This window comes from Chelon labrosus (genome assembly GCF_963514085.1).
Source record: "Chelon labrosus genome assembly, chromosome: 21".
In the NCBI taxonomy this organism is placed as follows: Eukaryota; Metazoa; Chordata; class Actinopteri; order Mugiliformes; family Mugilidae; genus Chelon; species Chelon labrosus.
The window spans coordinates 21,436,302-21,452,710 of record NC_140354.1 but is presented as its reverse complement, the minus strand read 5'-3'; the positions used below and the strand labels follow the sequence as shown (position 1 = coordinate 21,452,710).

Below are 16,409 nucleotides of genomic sequence, written 5' to 3'. Positions count from 1 at the left end.
GACCTTTGACCCCAAAAGTTTTTTCTGTCATCCTTGGGTCCAAGTGATGGATTTTCCCTCTAACTGTTCTGAGATAATAAGTTGATAAAGTCTCAGGTATAAGCTGTCACCAAGTGAGAAAGATGGTAATCAACAAATCCTACAATTACAATCTAAGTTGAATTATTTTATAAATTATTTTTGGAATTGTCCTCTGCCAGATAGCCTCAAAATATGACCATAGGTAAAATAGATGGACTAGATCAATAGTAAAGAGAAATGAGACAATTGTTGAAATAAAATAAACCTTGAATGTGTCATGGTTCTTTGATGTGTTTGATTGTTTCATTGGTTTCTCCTCGTGTGCTCCGTCCTCATTAGTTTCACCTGTGTCTCGTCACCCCTCTGCCCACTTGTGTGTATATATAGCCCTGCCTTTCCCTTTGTTCTCTGTCGTGTCGTCTGTTATTCTTCCTGTGTTGTGTGGAACTTTTGTCCTGTTATTTCTCCTGTCTTCTTATTTTCATGCCATCCCTGCAGAGCCTTTGTTTTTCTGTTAAATGGACACTTGGCTGCTAAATGTTTATTGGTCAGCTGTGAGTCAGTTCAGTGTCAGTTCATGCACTAAAGAGATCACACAAGGCTCAGAGTAGATGACTGGTTTGTCAGAACAACACAGATAACAGTCCAGATGTTTGGCTTGACTCTATATATTTAGACATTATTTGTCACAGCCCAGTCACCCATCTCCCTCAAAGTACTTTTCCATTGACCCCCCCTCTGCATCACTCAGCCTGCCAGCCACTCCCACCTCATCAGTCAACTCAGCTCACCTGTGCACACAGCTGCTTCTCATTCTCTAATCAGGCCAGCATATATTCTTCAGTTCCACACTCACTCCTCTGTCAGCTTGTTCTTTGCCATGTGAGACTTCCTGGTACCGACCCTACCTGTCTCTGACTCATCTGCTCCATCTGCCTTCCAGTCAACTATCTCAGCCTTCTGTTCCCCACCAAGAGTTTTGTCTTTGTCCTCCTGGTTCCTGTAGCTGTCCCATTAAACCATCAAACTCCACACTGATTCTCAGCAGAGTATTATGAGTAGGGCTGAGGACAGATGCTTTATATTATTGCATGCTCTCATCTGCTCCACAATAAGCTTCCAGGCAGTGATGTGGAACAGAGCTTTGAACTGCTGAATGTTCCTTTTTAAACCTGTAGAGGGAGCTCTATGCAAAGTTTTACTCCTTTATAAACACAAAAATGTGAGATGTCCACAGTCAATAATTTTAAATCATTGGTGTGACTTTGTGAGATGACAAAAAAAAAAAGAATTTAGTCAATGCTCAGAATAATGACTAGTGTACCTGATATCTAAACCAAGACTGACATTTTGTAATTAATAAAATCCTCATGGTTGTAGTGTTGATGATATACACAGATCAGAGAGGATTGACTTGATGACATCAGTTATTCATTTCACCAAATATAGGCCTGGTGTGTCTGTGTGTCTCTGAGAGGACAATGACATTTAATATTTGTCCAAAAGTCAAATTGTGAGTTGATTCCCTTGAATGTGACTTTAATAGATGGAGTGATGTAGGAGGAGCTGACTGTAACCAAATTCTCACAGGGCTCCAGTTGACATCATATTTAAAGGGGTGTTGAAAACCTACTAATCACACTGTCAACATGGCTGACAGAAAGCTGACACTCTTGGTGGTTGCTCTGTTTGTTTGGAGTGGAGCTGAAGGTTGGACCATAACAGAGTCTGAACCAGTGGTTAAAAGACCTGGAGAGTCTCACAGACTGACCTGTACAGTCTCTGGATTTTCACTCAGCAGCTGGTGGATGGCCTGGATCAGACAGGCTCCTGGAAAAGGACTGGAGTGGATCACTTGGATTGATAACGGCAGTGGTAGCAGCAAATACTACTCTCAGTCAGTTCAAGGCCGGTTCACCATCTCCAAAGACAACAGCAGAGAACAGGTGCATCTGCAGATGAACAGTCTGAAGACTGAAGATTCTGCTGTTTATTATTGTGCTCGAGTTTCACAGTGACTGAAGTTGGTTGAGCAGCTGTACAAAAACCTCCAGTACTGAAAATTAATGATATATCCTGAGAATAAAGATATTCAATTGTATCTGTATTGAGGTTGTTTTCAGTGACATTTCAATAAACTTTCTATTGTTACCAAATGTGTTCAGAAAGTCTTCCCTACAATAATTGTCCAGACATGAATATCACTGTGTGCACAAATATTAAGGACATAAAATAAACAGATTTTATGGTAAAGTGTGAAAAATAATGCTGCAGTTCTCATTCTCAGTCGATGTCAAGTCTCTCTCTCCTCTGTCACGATAAGGAGACACACAGATCTGTTTCACTCATTGATCTGAACTGAAAGAGACTGATCTCAAGGTTTAGACTCATTCTGCTCATCTGCACTGAAAAGTACAAAAGACAAAAACATAATCTACTTTACACAGCTCTATGAGAGTTTAGATGAAAGTTCTTTTCAGTCTCTGACCACACATTCTTCCTCCCTCTCTCTCTCTCACTGATGCACACATGTTGAAATGATCAAACAGAAACACTGAACAACATCTTTATTGTTGCTGTCTCAGTCTTTATGTCTCTTTCCTTTCTAAACCTGTCTCTCACTTCAATATGGAAATTCTCTCCCAGATGCAGAATCTCCTCCCATTCTGCCTGCTGCTTATATATCCTTCATATCAGCCTTTACAGCTGCAGTCTCAGTCAAGTCACCACCATGACAGTTGTTCAAAGCGTCGTCCTTTTGGCTCTCATTTCAGGTGAGTGAAGTCTGAATGAGGAGAAGAAAAGGAGCTTGGGATGTCTGCTGCCATCTAAACTCTGTGTTTGTTTCAGCTGCTTGGGGTCAGTCTCTCACCTCGTCAGAGCCAGTGGTCAGCAGAGCAGGAGAATCAGTCTCTCTGTCCTGTAAAGTACAAGGACTTCCTCTGGCTTGGCTGCACTGGATTCGTCAGAAACCAGGGAAAGGACTAGAATGGATCGGACGCATTGACAGTGGAACTGGAACAATATTTGCCCAAAGTCTCCAAGGCCAGTTTTCCATCACTAAAGACACTTCCCTAAATGTTGTGAATTTATTGGTGAAGAGTCTCAAACAAGAAGACTCTGCAGTTTATTACTGTGCACGAGAGACACAGAGACACAAGAGGCAACAACGCCGTACAAAAACTGAACAACACTGATCTCTGTGTGAGAAGCACTGAAGCATGTCAGGCTCTGAAAACAACTTCCACACTGAATAACGGACATTAAACAAAGAAACAGTCAATAAAAATAATTTGTCATGACTCACAGCAACACCTGCATCTGTAAGAAGACAGCCTTACAGCACTGACAACAGAAAATCAACTCAAAGTTAAAAGTTTAAAAAGCCTCTGTTTAAAACTAGATTCAATATTTCTACATTCACCTGAACTAACTTCATGATAAGTGAATATAAAACATATGAGTTTAATAAATGAACATCTAGATGTAACATTAAAGTCCATACAAGCTCTGTCATAAAATAATCTCCATTCTCTGGTCACTCCAGAAGACACACTGTTAACACCTCCAACTGATTTAAGTCCAACTGACTCCAGTAAGACCAACACTGATGCTTCATATGTTTGACTGTATGCAAACTCAGTGACCTCCTTTGTTCCTCAGCTATAAAAACTTCCCATCAGACTGTGGAGTGGAATTCACAGCAAGTCAGCTTCACCAACAAACATGTTTCCTGTAGCTCTGTTACTGCTCCTAGCAGCTGGATGTGAGTCTCTTTAGATGATAGTCAGCACATGTTGTTTTCTAATATAACCTGATCATTTGATAGAAAACATTTTCTTCTTTTAACAGGTGTGAAGTGTGAACAGTTGACACAGCCAGCCTCTGTGACTGTGCAGCCAGGTCAACGTCTGACCATCACCTGTCAGGTCTCTTATTCTCTTAGCAGCTACTACACACATTGGATCAGACAACCTGCAGGAAAAGGACTGGAGTGGATTAGTAGAGACACAGCTGTCAAAGATTCTCTAAAGAACAAGTTCAGTATCGACTTAGACTCTTCCAGCAACACAGTGACTCTAAATGGACAGAATGTGCAGCCTGAAGACTCTGCTGTGTATTACTGTGCCAGAGAGTCACAGTAACACAAACCATCAGTACACCTGAACAAAAACCTCTCAGTGTCTGAACACTTGGAACATGAAGCCACCAGAGGAGGAGCCCTCACACCACTAATGATTTCAGCTGTGTTTACTGTTACAGTACAGACAGAAACAGTCTTTAGATTTGATCAAATGTTCTTTATTTAATAAACAGTAACTGTTTAAACAGTTGAAATGCTCTGACAGTAGAATCACTGAAACATTATCCTTGTGTTTATACAATGAAGCCCAAATCGTTTAAAATGAATACATCATCTATCAGATCATGTCTTTCAGGTCACTCATGGATTTACTATCATCTGCATTCAAGTGTAACAGTGTGTTAGTAGCTGAGCCCCTCCCTCCTCAGGATATCCTGATGCAAATGTTCAGTGTGTACAGTGTACTTCTGTCCTGCTGACTGCTCTTGTTCTTTGTGTGGAGCATCAGAGGTCACATCTCCAGCCTCAGGATGATGAACACACTCACTCTTCTGCTGCTTGCTCTCTCTCTGCCCTGTGAGTTCTCCTGCTTCCTTCTGTTTCATCTTTGATCAGACAACATTGACTGATGGTCAGTCAGTGATAGCAGAGAACTTCCCAGATGACTGTCTGACTTTCTTCTGTGCTTCCTCTCTCCTTTCATCTCATCAGGTTGTGCAGGTCAGAGTATGGAGTCCATTCCTTCCAGTTCAGTAGTGAAAAGGCCTGGGGAGACTCTCAGTCTCTCCTGCAGGGGATCTGGCTTCACATTTGACTGTTGTGTTATGCGCTGGATCAGACAACCTGCAGGAAAAGCACTGGAACTGATCGGAAGCAGCTTCTCTGACTCCAATAGAAACTATTATGTGAGCAGTTTAAGAGGACGTATTGAAGTCAGTAGAGATGACAGCAACAGCATGACGTATCTGAGACTGTCCAACCTAAAGCCAGAGGACTCTGCTGTGTATTACTGTGCCAAAACAGACACAGTGGTTAAAGTGAACAGAGAGGCTGTACAAAAACTCTACAGAAAATATTTTCACTATGACCTCCAGGTGGCAGTAGAGGATATGAATTATTTTTTCATTCATTCATCTTCTATACCCGTTCAGTCCTGTTAAGGGTCACGGGGGTCTGCTGGAGCCTATCCCAGCTGTCATCGGGCGAGAGGCAGGGGTACACCCTGGACAGGTCGCCAGTCCATCGCAGGGCCGGATATGAATTAGATGACATTAAATTAACAATGTCTCTAAATATGCTACAAACATGAACACTATGAAAATAGCAGCTGACTTTGTGGTTAGTGACTTCCTGTTTCTTTGAGTTATGAATAGTAAACACATTATAACACCACATTGATCTACAGTCTGCAATTCTCCAGGTCCTGAGAGGAGGAGTCAATGCAAAACAAAGATGTCTTCCACCTCTACTTATCTGACTGCAGAGAGGATGACAGAGAACAGTGGACACACAGTTTAACATGATGGACTGTAGGACAGGACTGCTGCTTTTAACTATCTGCTGGGCAGGTCAACACTTTCACTCATCTTCATTTTCCATAGCTTTGATTGGAGTCAGCAGCTTATTTCACTTGATGCTTTTTATTCTCTTGACAGGTGTTGATGGTCAGACTCTGACACAATCTGAACCAGTGGTTAAAAGACCTGGAGAATCCCACACACTGACCTGTACAACATCTGGATTCACATTCAGAGACTACGCTATGCACTGGATCAGACAGGCTCCTGGGAAAGGACTAGAGTGGATTGCTCTTATCTCCTACCCTGAAGGTACCACAAAACGCTACTCTCAGTCAGTTCAAGGCCGGTTCACCATCTCCAGAGACAACAACAGACAGCAGGCGTATCTGCAGATGAACAGTCTGAAGACTGAAGATTCTGCTGTTTATTATTGTGCTAGAGACTCACAGTGACTGAAGTTGGTTGAGCAGCTGTACAAAAACCTCCAGTCCTCCTCCATAACATAATGATACCATGATAAAGCTCCTTTGTTTGAGAAGTTGTAATAGTGCAGGAAATATTAACCATAAACATTTTGAATAACCCATACAGTTATTATTGATAAGAAAGAATCACGCACATGTTTGTAGAAAATAAACTGATATATTTCACTTGTTCCTTCATTTCTTTTCATTACTTCAGAGGAGACAGTAGCTAATTTATAAACATCCCTGTAGTTAAATATTAAGTTGGTACCCATCGAGCTGAACTAAAATTTAAATATGTAATTTACCTATTCATTTTAAGTTTGCAGTACCTGAGAGTTAAAATTACTCAGAGCATTTCAGAGAGACTTAGGACAAACATAATAAAATCAGATTCCAGTTTTATTTCAACAGTGAAAAAATAATTCCTCAGAAGGCTGTAGCCAAGTGAGATAGATAGATACACCCCACAATTGCAGTTTCATCCACATATGACATGACTCTGTGTTGTTGTGTCTTGAAGTCCGAGGTGTACAGGATGATTAGAACAAGGGAGAGCACAGTCCTCTGTGGTGACCCAGTGCTGTTGACGATAATCCCGGACATGCAGTTCCCCAACATGACATACTGAGGTCTCCCAGTGAGATAGTCCGCTATCCAGGAGGTGAGTTGTGAGTCCACTCCCATCTCTATTAGCTTGTCTCTCAGCAGCAGGGGCTGGATGGTGTTGAATCCACTAGGAAGGTCAAAAAACATGATCCTCACAGCAGCATTCCCTTTGTCCAAGAGTGAGAGAGTCCTGATGGAGCAGGTAGATGCCGGCGTCCTCCACCCCAACCTTTTCCTGATAAACAAACTGCAGTTGGACTAAAGCATGGTGGACCTGGGGCCTGATGTGATGGAGCAGCAGCTGTTCCATGGTCTTCATGATGCTGGATGTCAGGGCGACTGGTCTTTAATCATTCATCTCCCTCAGCTGTAGCTTCTTGGGAATAGGGATGATGCAGAGTGTCTTCCGCATAGGAGAGGGGACCCTCCTAAAGTGTAGGCTCAGGTTAAATACATGCTGAAGGGGCTTCTCCAGCTCACAAGTCAGCATAGTTAAGAGTTAATCTCAACACTTTTAAAGTGTCTATATGGGTCCACACCACAGAGTGTTAATTTGACTCTTTTTGAAGTGTTGGTATGTTAACACTCCCTAAGTGTTATTATTGACTCTTCTTAGAGTTAAAATTTAACACTTCTCAACACTTACCAGTGTTAGTTTCTCTCAACACTAGTGTATAGTGTTAGATATCAGCTATCTCATAGTGTCAGTTATTAACTACTACAGGTGTCCACTCCATATTTACACTGTATGGTGTTATGGTTACATATTACATGTAAAATTAACTATGATGAAATAAAGAGGCCATATTAAGCTTAAAACATTTATTTTAAAATGCATGGAACAACACATTAAACGCCAATTCAATTCACACCAAACTTTCCAGATACTTTGTTCCCAGACATCATGGTGAAGGAGAGAATTAGTCCTGTAGCTCCTACAACAGGTGTTGTACTACCTCAGGGTCATAGTAGAGTTCCTGGTTAAAGAAACGCATACAGACACAAACAAACACAAAAAAAGTTGAATTAAAAGAGAAATATGGTCAAATGACTAATAAAGAGTTTTTGGACTTCATGTGAACCACCAGACAGACAGCAAGTGGTGCCACAGTAGTACCGGGATACAGCAGCCTGCAGCGGGGCAGCTAACTTTACTACCACTCACTGTCTTGTTGGTCTCCATCAACTTTACCACTATTTTATTGGGGAAGACAGAAAGCTCTCAAATAATGTATCTACATTTCCCTGTAGGATATTTGGAACTCTTGCTCTTCTGTTAGCATATAATATATAGCGTATATTTGCATTGACAGTGATGGGCCCGCTAACCTAACATGGTTCAGCTGGAGTCAAACTTAATGCTAACCGACAAGCATGTTAACACCACTGCAGTTAGACAGTCTTTGTCTACTTGGTCAGCTGTAACAACTGAAATAGTCTACTTATGTTAACCTTGTAATTGAACATGAATTAGCATTTACTGACTGTAGCATACGTGTAAACTCGATGGTGTTATATCCAGGTTCAGAGCTCGTCGTAGAAAAGAAGAGAGTTAAATGTGTTGCACTGACACTTACAGAGTTAATTCACAAACACTCCATTCTGGCACTCTATTTTAACACCAACTGTTTGTCCTCAGAGAGTTATATATAATACATTTAACCCTACAAAGAGTAGAATTAACTCTACACTTGCTAAAATTTCGCCAACACCAGAATTTTAACTCCACAGCATTTGCTTTTGGAGTGAGACCAAACTGAACCAGTCTCCCTCTGAGGTGAAGAGACCTGGAGAGACAGTGAAGATGTCATGTGTCATATCTGGTTACACCATGACAAGCAAATATCTTCACTGGATACGACAGAAACCAGGAAAAGCTCTGGAGTGGATTGGGTGGATGAACACAGGTCATAACTCTGCTATCTATGGCAGTTCTTTCCAAAGTCGTTTCATCATGACTGAAGATGTGTCCAGCAGCACTCAGTACCTCCAGGTCCAGAGACTGACAGTAGAAGATTCTGCTGTTTACTTCTGTGCTCGAGACTCACAGTGACTGAAGACAGTGGAGCAGCTGTACAAAAACCTCCACGGACAACAAACAGCAATGTGACTCAGAGACAGCTGGGTTTTCTCTAAACATTTATCCACAATAGATCTCTGTATGTTTTACATTAAATGCATTTGTACCACCTATTGTATACTATTTTATATCAATTATCCAAAATATTCCTGTACATTCATATGTTTATATTAAAAACATGTATTATTTGCATCATTTTATATTTAAATTTATTTATATCACCGTAACAGAAGTCTTTCAATGACCAAAGCAAAGCACTGTTTAATACTAAATCAATATATATATTGGATATATATTTATCTAAGATATGAAATGAGGCTGTACAGAATTACATTAAAACATGACTTTGGCTGATTATAAATGTGAGAAGTTCGCAATCGATGATAACTGTAAAGCATTGATGTAACTTGACAGATGACAGAAAAAAAAAATACAAAAACCTCCAGTCCTCCTCCATGTCATAAAGTTACCATGATAAAGCTCCTTTGTTTGAGTAGTTAAAATAGGGCAATAAACAGTAACCACAGATATTTTAAAATAACCCAGCCAGTAATGATTGATAAGTAATGATCACCTATAGGTTTGTAGAAATAATATTACTTGAAAGATATATTTTACTTGTTCCATTATTTATTTCTAGATGAGACAGAAGCTGAATTATAAATATCATCTGTGTAGTTGTGTGGTTTGCTTATACCCATCTAGATGAACTGAAATTTTAATTATTTTTTAATTTGCTGAAGTTTGAATATAAAATTACAGAGAACACTTCACACAGATTTAAAAGAAATAGATAAATAAATATTTCAGTTTGTCCTTGTTTCATCTTGACCTTTGACCCCCAAGGTTTTTTTCTGTCATCCTTGGGTCCAAGTGATGGTTTTTCCCTCTAACTGTTCTGAGATAATAAGTTCATAAAAAAATGTGAGAAACAACCTGGATAATGTCTCAGGTATAAGCTGTCACCAAGTGAGAAAGATGGTAATCAACAAATCCTACAATTACAATCTATGTTGAATTATATTATATATTCTTTTTAAAATTGTCCTCTGCCAGCGAGCCTCAAAATATGACCATAGGTAAAATAGATGGAATAGATCAATAGTAAAGACCACCACCTTGACCTGGCAGCAGTGGGCCAACACCTTTCTTGATATAGTTTAGATGGAGTGTTCTGTTGCCTGAATACATGGAGCCAGCGTTAAAACTCTCCAGTAGTTGGAGGTGGCTCACAGACTGGTGAAGGACAGAGTGCAACATGATAGGCCGTTAAAAGTGCGTCTTATATGAGTGCAGAATTTTTTATTTTTTTATTTTTTTATTTTTTTATGAGAGATACCTGAGGGTTTGGGGGTGCTAGTTTCTGTTGTCCATGGGGTGTGGGTGTTCAAAACTGAAAATTCTATGTTTGATTGCTGTGTTTTCTCTTTATCTCAAGAAAGGATTGATCACCAAAAACAAAAACAAAAAAACGTTTCCATCATGGTTCATCTGTCCACATACACGTCTCTGCTATGAAGTCTGAACAGGCAACATGTAGCTTGGTCCTTGGAGAGTGAGAAACAGCCCAAACTACAGGAGATCAAAAGTAAATGGACACTTGGCTACTAAATGTTTATTGGTCAGCTGTGAGTCAGTTCAGTGTCAGTTCATATGGTTCTTTGCCCTTCCATGGTAAACAAATGTAAACATGTATTTAGACCATTAGAACATCAGTACTGATTCAGACACTTGTCAACATTCACATTATCACATTAGACAACATCAGGCCACTTCTTCATGGTACCTAATAAAGCAGGTACGCTCAGTGTTCATGCAGAGGTGGACCCAGCTTTGACCCAGATTTGACCTGAGAATGTTTCCTTGATCTTCTCTGATTGGCTGAGTGAAAAACACATGTTTCTAAACCTCATGGACAGACGTCATTTAAAATATGTGCTGAAGTTACCAAATATGGTTCCACAAGAATCTTAAACACACGTACAAAACAAATTTTAAATACTGTATTTTAAACTGTTTCACTAATGTGAGTGCTTATGAATCAATTGTCATTTACACTTTTATTGTTGTGTCAATGGTCCACATAAATGTGAACCATTTCTCCAGATATTTCCAGAAAAATAAAAATACATGCAAAATGGCACATGGCCATTAAAGACAACTATTGCTCAATGAGAAATTATTATAGTCTGGAGCCATTTTATAGTCTTGATTAGTCTCATAGTTTTAATTTGAGAAACTGTCTCCATGATTTCTATGTGACTGTGAGACAGACAGACACTGAGATGTGGCACTGAGACGCTGAGAAAAGACTGCATAAAATATTAATAATGAATGATTGTTAGTCATTTTTAAAAATGGAGAAAATGTGAAAAAAATGCAACTTAAACATAACTTTGTTGATTAGAAGAGAAGTTGTTAATTTTAACTGATGACAGTTGAGGTCTCCTTACTCTCCTCTCCAGGGAACAGTGTTTTTGTACGAGGTTTTTGTACGAGGGTTTTTCACTGTGTGGCTGGGGGGCACTGAGATATACATCCATACAAAAACCTACGAGGACAAAACTTCTCACTCTGCTCTACTTTTTATTTAAAAATGAGGAAAGAAAAGGTTTCTTGCTGGAGCATCAGGTAACTAATATGTTTAGATTATTTGAATGAGCTGGTTTAATATTTAAAAGTTAGTTAATTAACAGTTTCAAGTCAAAGTCTGTGTACAAACAGAAACGTTATCTTCCTGTAAATCTTAAATTAGACACATGATAAAACATCAGAACAAAACTTCATCTCACAGGGTGACACCACAGTATCACACTGAGCAGGATTTGTGTTGATTTCATCCATTTCTCAGGTTTTTACTTGTTTTTCCAGGTGCTCTAGGTTTTTGTTCAGCCAGTGAATGGAGACGCAGCACTGTGATGCTTTCGACTACTGGGGTAAAGGAACTACAGTCACAGTAACTTCAGGTAAGACACATTTAAACATAATATCTGCAGTGACTTCTTTATATTTTATTTTAAATTGTGTTTATTGAGGAAAAATAAAAGTTGCATTCATATGTTCTTTAAATTTAAACTGACAGACCAGATGAAACAGAGCTGACCAGATGTTTTTAATGAGGCAGTTTCTTTAAAATAATTAGAAAATATTCTTCTAAATCATTATCGATTAATTCAGGACGGTGTTTGATGTAATATTAATGTTAATGTTACCGACCGGGAGATGAAAATCTACATGCTTGTGTATGTTTTTCCATTCTATCTGGTATTTATAGCGTATAAATGACATAAATATGGGTCATAACTACAGTAGAATAAGAAGTTTTTTATTGTCATTGTCTGGTGAAAAACAACCAAATACAGTTTGGCAGCTCTTTGGTTCAGGAGCAATAAAAATAGAAACTATAGCAGCTATACACAATAAAATACAATATATACAATAAAAGCAGAGTAGAATGTAACAGTGTAAACGGCCGCAGTGAAACTAAAATTAGAAATAAAATGTGGTGTGGTATATTTATTTTAGAGGAAGTTAAAGAAACGGTACGTGTTTCACTGAAACAACTCAACCTTGACTAAAAAATAGAAACAAGGAGGAAAAAGAAAGAAGAAAGAAAATTAAAATCATCAAATGCACAAATCTGCAGTAACGGTTAAATTATTTGTAATTAATCATATTATGTAATAACATGATGTGTAGTTTGAGACAATACACTTTCAGGTTTTTTATAGATGTAATCATTTTACACAATAATAAAATATAAAATAAAATAATAATTTTAAAAAGCTCTCTTTCTTCCTCTTCATTTTAACCTATTTGTGTTTTTACTGGACACAAAGAGAAATTAATTTCGCTAAAAAAAAATAAACTTGTACAAACTGTATCCTTTAAATCATGACTTAGATATGTAAAAAGCTTGATTTCTCTTTATTGTAATTTTTGTCACTACATTTTTCTTAACAGCTCTTGATATGTGGTGTGCTATATTTATTTTAGAGGAAGTTAAAGAAACGGTACGTGTTTCACTGAAACAACTCAACCTTGACTAAAAAATAGAAACAAGGAGGAAAAAGAAAGAAGAAAGAAAATTAAAATCATCATATGCACAAATTTGCAGTGATGCAGTTAAATTATTTCCAATTAATCATATTATCTCATGACATGATGCAGTATGAGACAAAATACCTTGAGATTTTTTATAGTTGAAATTGTACTGCATAGTAATAAAATAAAATAAAATAATAATCGTTTTAAAAAGCTCTCTTTCTCTTGTTTTTTTAACATAATTGTATTTTACCAGATACAAAGATAAAATAATAGTGATAAAAAAATAAACTTGTAAAACCATATCCTTTGAATCGTGGCTGAGATATGTAAGAAAACATCAATTTTTTAAACATATTCACAAAATTAAAAAAAAAGGCAGCCTTCATGATATTGACTTTCAAACTATTTTCAATTGTGAGGCGGTTGAGAATTGTAGAACTTTGATGAGCATTTATTTCAGTTATTTGTAATCAGATTTTATTAGATCTGTTAATGAAGGTTGTTTTCTGAAATGACACATTTGTGTAGCTATATATTTAGAAACATTTAAACTTCAAACTTCCTCTTCTTTCACAGAAACTGTTTCCCCACCGACTGTGTTCCCTCTGGGTCAGTGTGATTCTGGGGCTGGAGATCAGGTCACTGTTGGCTGTCTCGCTTATGACTTCAACCCAGGGAGTCATACTTTTACATGGACCAACGCCAAAGGGACCAGTCTGGATCCTCAACAATATATTTCACCTAAAAATAATACCGACAAATATACAGGAGTCAGTGTGATCAAAGTATCCAAGGCTGAGTGGGATTCTACGACTTTTAAATGTTCTGTGACTTACCCTGGAGGGAATGTGCAGTTTAATATACGTATGTAACTTTTTATTTTAAAATATTTCTCTGTAATTTCTATCTGAGTCTCAGGTAACTGGAAATGAATATTGACTGCAGATGTTGTCAATTATTAAACATAAAATGACATAATTATGTATTTCTTTCTCTATTCTGCAGTTCCTCCAAAAGTAACTTTGCTATCAGTGCCAAGTGGAGACAAACAGACTCTGGTGTGTACTGCTGAGGAGCTTCACAACGACAAACAACAATTCAGTTGGAAAATGAATGGAAACACTCCTACTGGCTTCACTTCTTGGAGCCCCCAAAAAGTTCAAAACAGATATTCATCTGTCAGTGTCCTGAAAATCAGCAAATCAGACTGGGACAGTAAAGCTGTGTACACTTGTGAGGTGACTCACAAAGGACAAAATTATACCAAAGAGATCTCCAAAGGTAAACAGTCATTAACATATGGAAATCTGAAGCTAATACTAAGAAGACTGTCCACATCTACAGACAATATTAGAACGTTTTATTGATTAGAAAATAGCACTAATGTTTTTTTAATTGTTGTTTTTTTCATTGCTTTTCCTCATGTAGCTCCCATCACAGTGACTCTGTACCAACCAAATCCCAAGAAAATATTCAGCAACAACGAGGTAGAGTTGGAGTGCAACGTCACTGGAGAGGACAAAAACATCGTCTCTGAAACTACAATCAGTTGGCAGATTGATGGAAAGACTGTGACAAACAACAATAACACCACATGGGATGCACAGATCAAAACCAGCAAACTGACTCAAAATCTCACTGAGTGGAAGACAGTCAACACAGTGAGATGTTCTGCCACCAGAGGAGATATGACACCAGTTATCCAAGAGCTGACTGTGAAGAGAGGAGGTATGTAACTAAACATAGAGTGACTATTACAGGGATTGGTTGCTGTTGTTGTTGACTTCAGCTCAGTCATGGATCTCCTTGACTCTCTTTCAGATGGGACAGACCCAACAGTGACAGTTCACATCCTTCCAGATGAGGACATTGAACAAGACAAGTCATCTGAGGTCACTCTGGTGTGTCTGGTCTCCAGTCGTGTGCTGCAGGATTACTACATCACCTGGTCAGAAGATGCTGGAGTCTACACTGATGGCGTCAACTTCCCTCCACAGAAGACCACAAATGGCTACTCAGTTACAAGTCTTTACATCACCACCAAGGAAAAGTGGAACCAGAACAAGACGTTCCACTGTAACGTCTGGCCTGCTGGTAGTGATAAGCCTATGGAACGTCGAGGAGTGTCTAAGGCCACAGGTAATGCATGTGAAGAATGTGAAGTATGTGACGCAAAGTAACGTTAAATGTTGTATTTTGTGCTGATGTGTCATTCAGTCTCTGTGTCATGAAAACCTGTTCACTCTGTGATGTCCTCAATCACTGTGGTTGTACAAACATTGTTGTTTTCTTTGTCATCATGGTGTGTTTCAAATCTGTCTTTGTCCCATTGTCCAGCAGCTTGATGAGTGTGCTGACTGTTTCAAATAAATGTTGCATTGAGAAACGTTTGTTCCGTGTGTACGTGAATGACAACATCTTAAAACAAGCACAAACACTCACTTTGTACCAGTAGTTTTCAGACAAGCCTCGCTTTACCGTTCCGTTGTTCAGCTGTTCATTGAGAGAGAACGAGTGTGTTGCCCTAATAAAAAAAAAAAAATGTGCATACATACACCTAACTCATCTAACCACCTATACTGTGCCTTCCTCTTCTTATTGTTCTTTAGAACGTTTTGCTCTGAACTGCACAGACGGTGCCACTGAAGAGGATGAGTTCAGCAGCCTGTGGTTCACATCCTCCTCCTTCATAGTCCTCTTCATATTCTCTCTCCTCTATAGCATAATACTCAGCCTGATCAAGGTAAACATGCAGAGTTTTTCTGAGTTTCAGCTTTTTAAAGGGCTAAATGTAGTTTTTATTTTGTCCTGTAGGTTTGAGCCGTTCATTCCCATCTTCACAAACGAGAATAGAAACTTTCAAAAGTGGCCAGAGATACAGAGTGAATTTGTTGGGGATGATTGTGATGACTTCCAAGATGCGTGTGTTTCATTTTGAATCATTAATCATAAAGTTACAGTCATTTTTCAAACACAGTCCCTTATTTCCACAGGCTCAAAGGTGACTGGACAAATAAACCTCATCCTAAATAAAATGTTAAAAGTTTAGACTGCCTCAAGTCTGGAACCCATGGACATCCCGGTGGGATGGGTCAGTGGGTTTCCTGCTTTGTCATGCTTTGTCAGGCCTCTACTGCAGATGTCTTGTGGCTCTTCTACCTTTAGTTTTACCTTCAGCAAGTGAAATGCTGTTTGTTGAGCTGAGATCAGGTGACTGACTCAGACATTGACGACTATTCTGCTTCTTTACCTCTAAAAACCCCTGGGATACGTTCAGACAACGTGTTGGCTCATTGTCCATCTGTGCTGTGAACCATCATCTGCCATCTCTGCTTCATTTGGAAGAATCTGAGCAGACAGTATATCTCCATACACTTCAGAATGCTTCTACCACATCATTAATAAATGCTACCGACCCAGTGCAACTGAAAGATGTTCATGTTCATGGACCACATGCTGTTCCAGAACTGCTCTGGCTCTTCAGATCATTTCTGGTGTGATATCCTCCAAATGTGATCTGGCCTAGGTTTATGAGGAGCTTTATGAATGGTTTGCACCTCGTGGGTTCCAAGCCTTCCCCACAC

General features: G+C 38.9%; 1 protein-coding gene and 1 gene segment (V, D, J or C); both read left to right on the top strand.

The window, feature by feature from the left end:
* The window catches only part of LOC311506738 (uncharacterized protein), a gene marked incomplete at its 3' end in the record, with an annotated part of 72,006 nt that extends 65,286 nt beyond the window's left edge, over positions 1–6,720 (top strand). The window contains exon 16 of the mRNA XM_084570813.1: positions 6,613–6,720. Coding sequence (XP_084426939.1) covers positions 6,613–6,720 — 108 coding nt within the window. The remainder of the gene's footprint in view (positions 1–6,612) is intronic.
* A 5,002-nt stretch (positions 6,721–11,722) lies between these two features.
* LOC311506024 (Ig mu chain C region-like) lies at positions 11,723–15,107 on the top strand. The segment is given in 4 exons: positions 11,723–11,744; positions 13,402–13,689; positions 13,831–14,106; positions 14,254–15,107.
* The last annotated feature ends 1,302 nt before the right edge of the window (positions 15,108–16,409 follow it).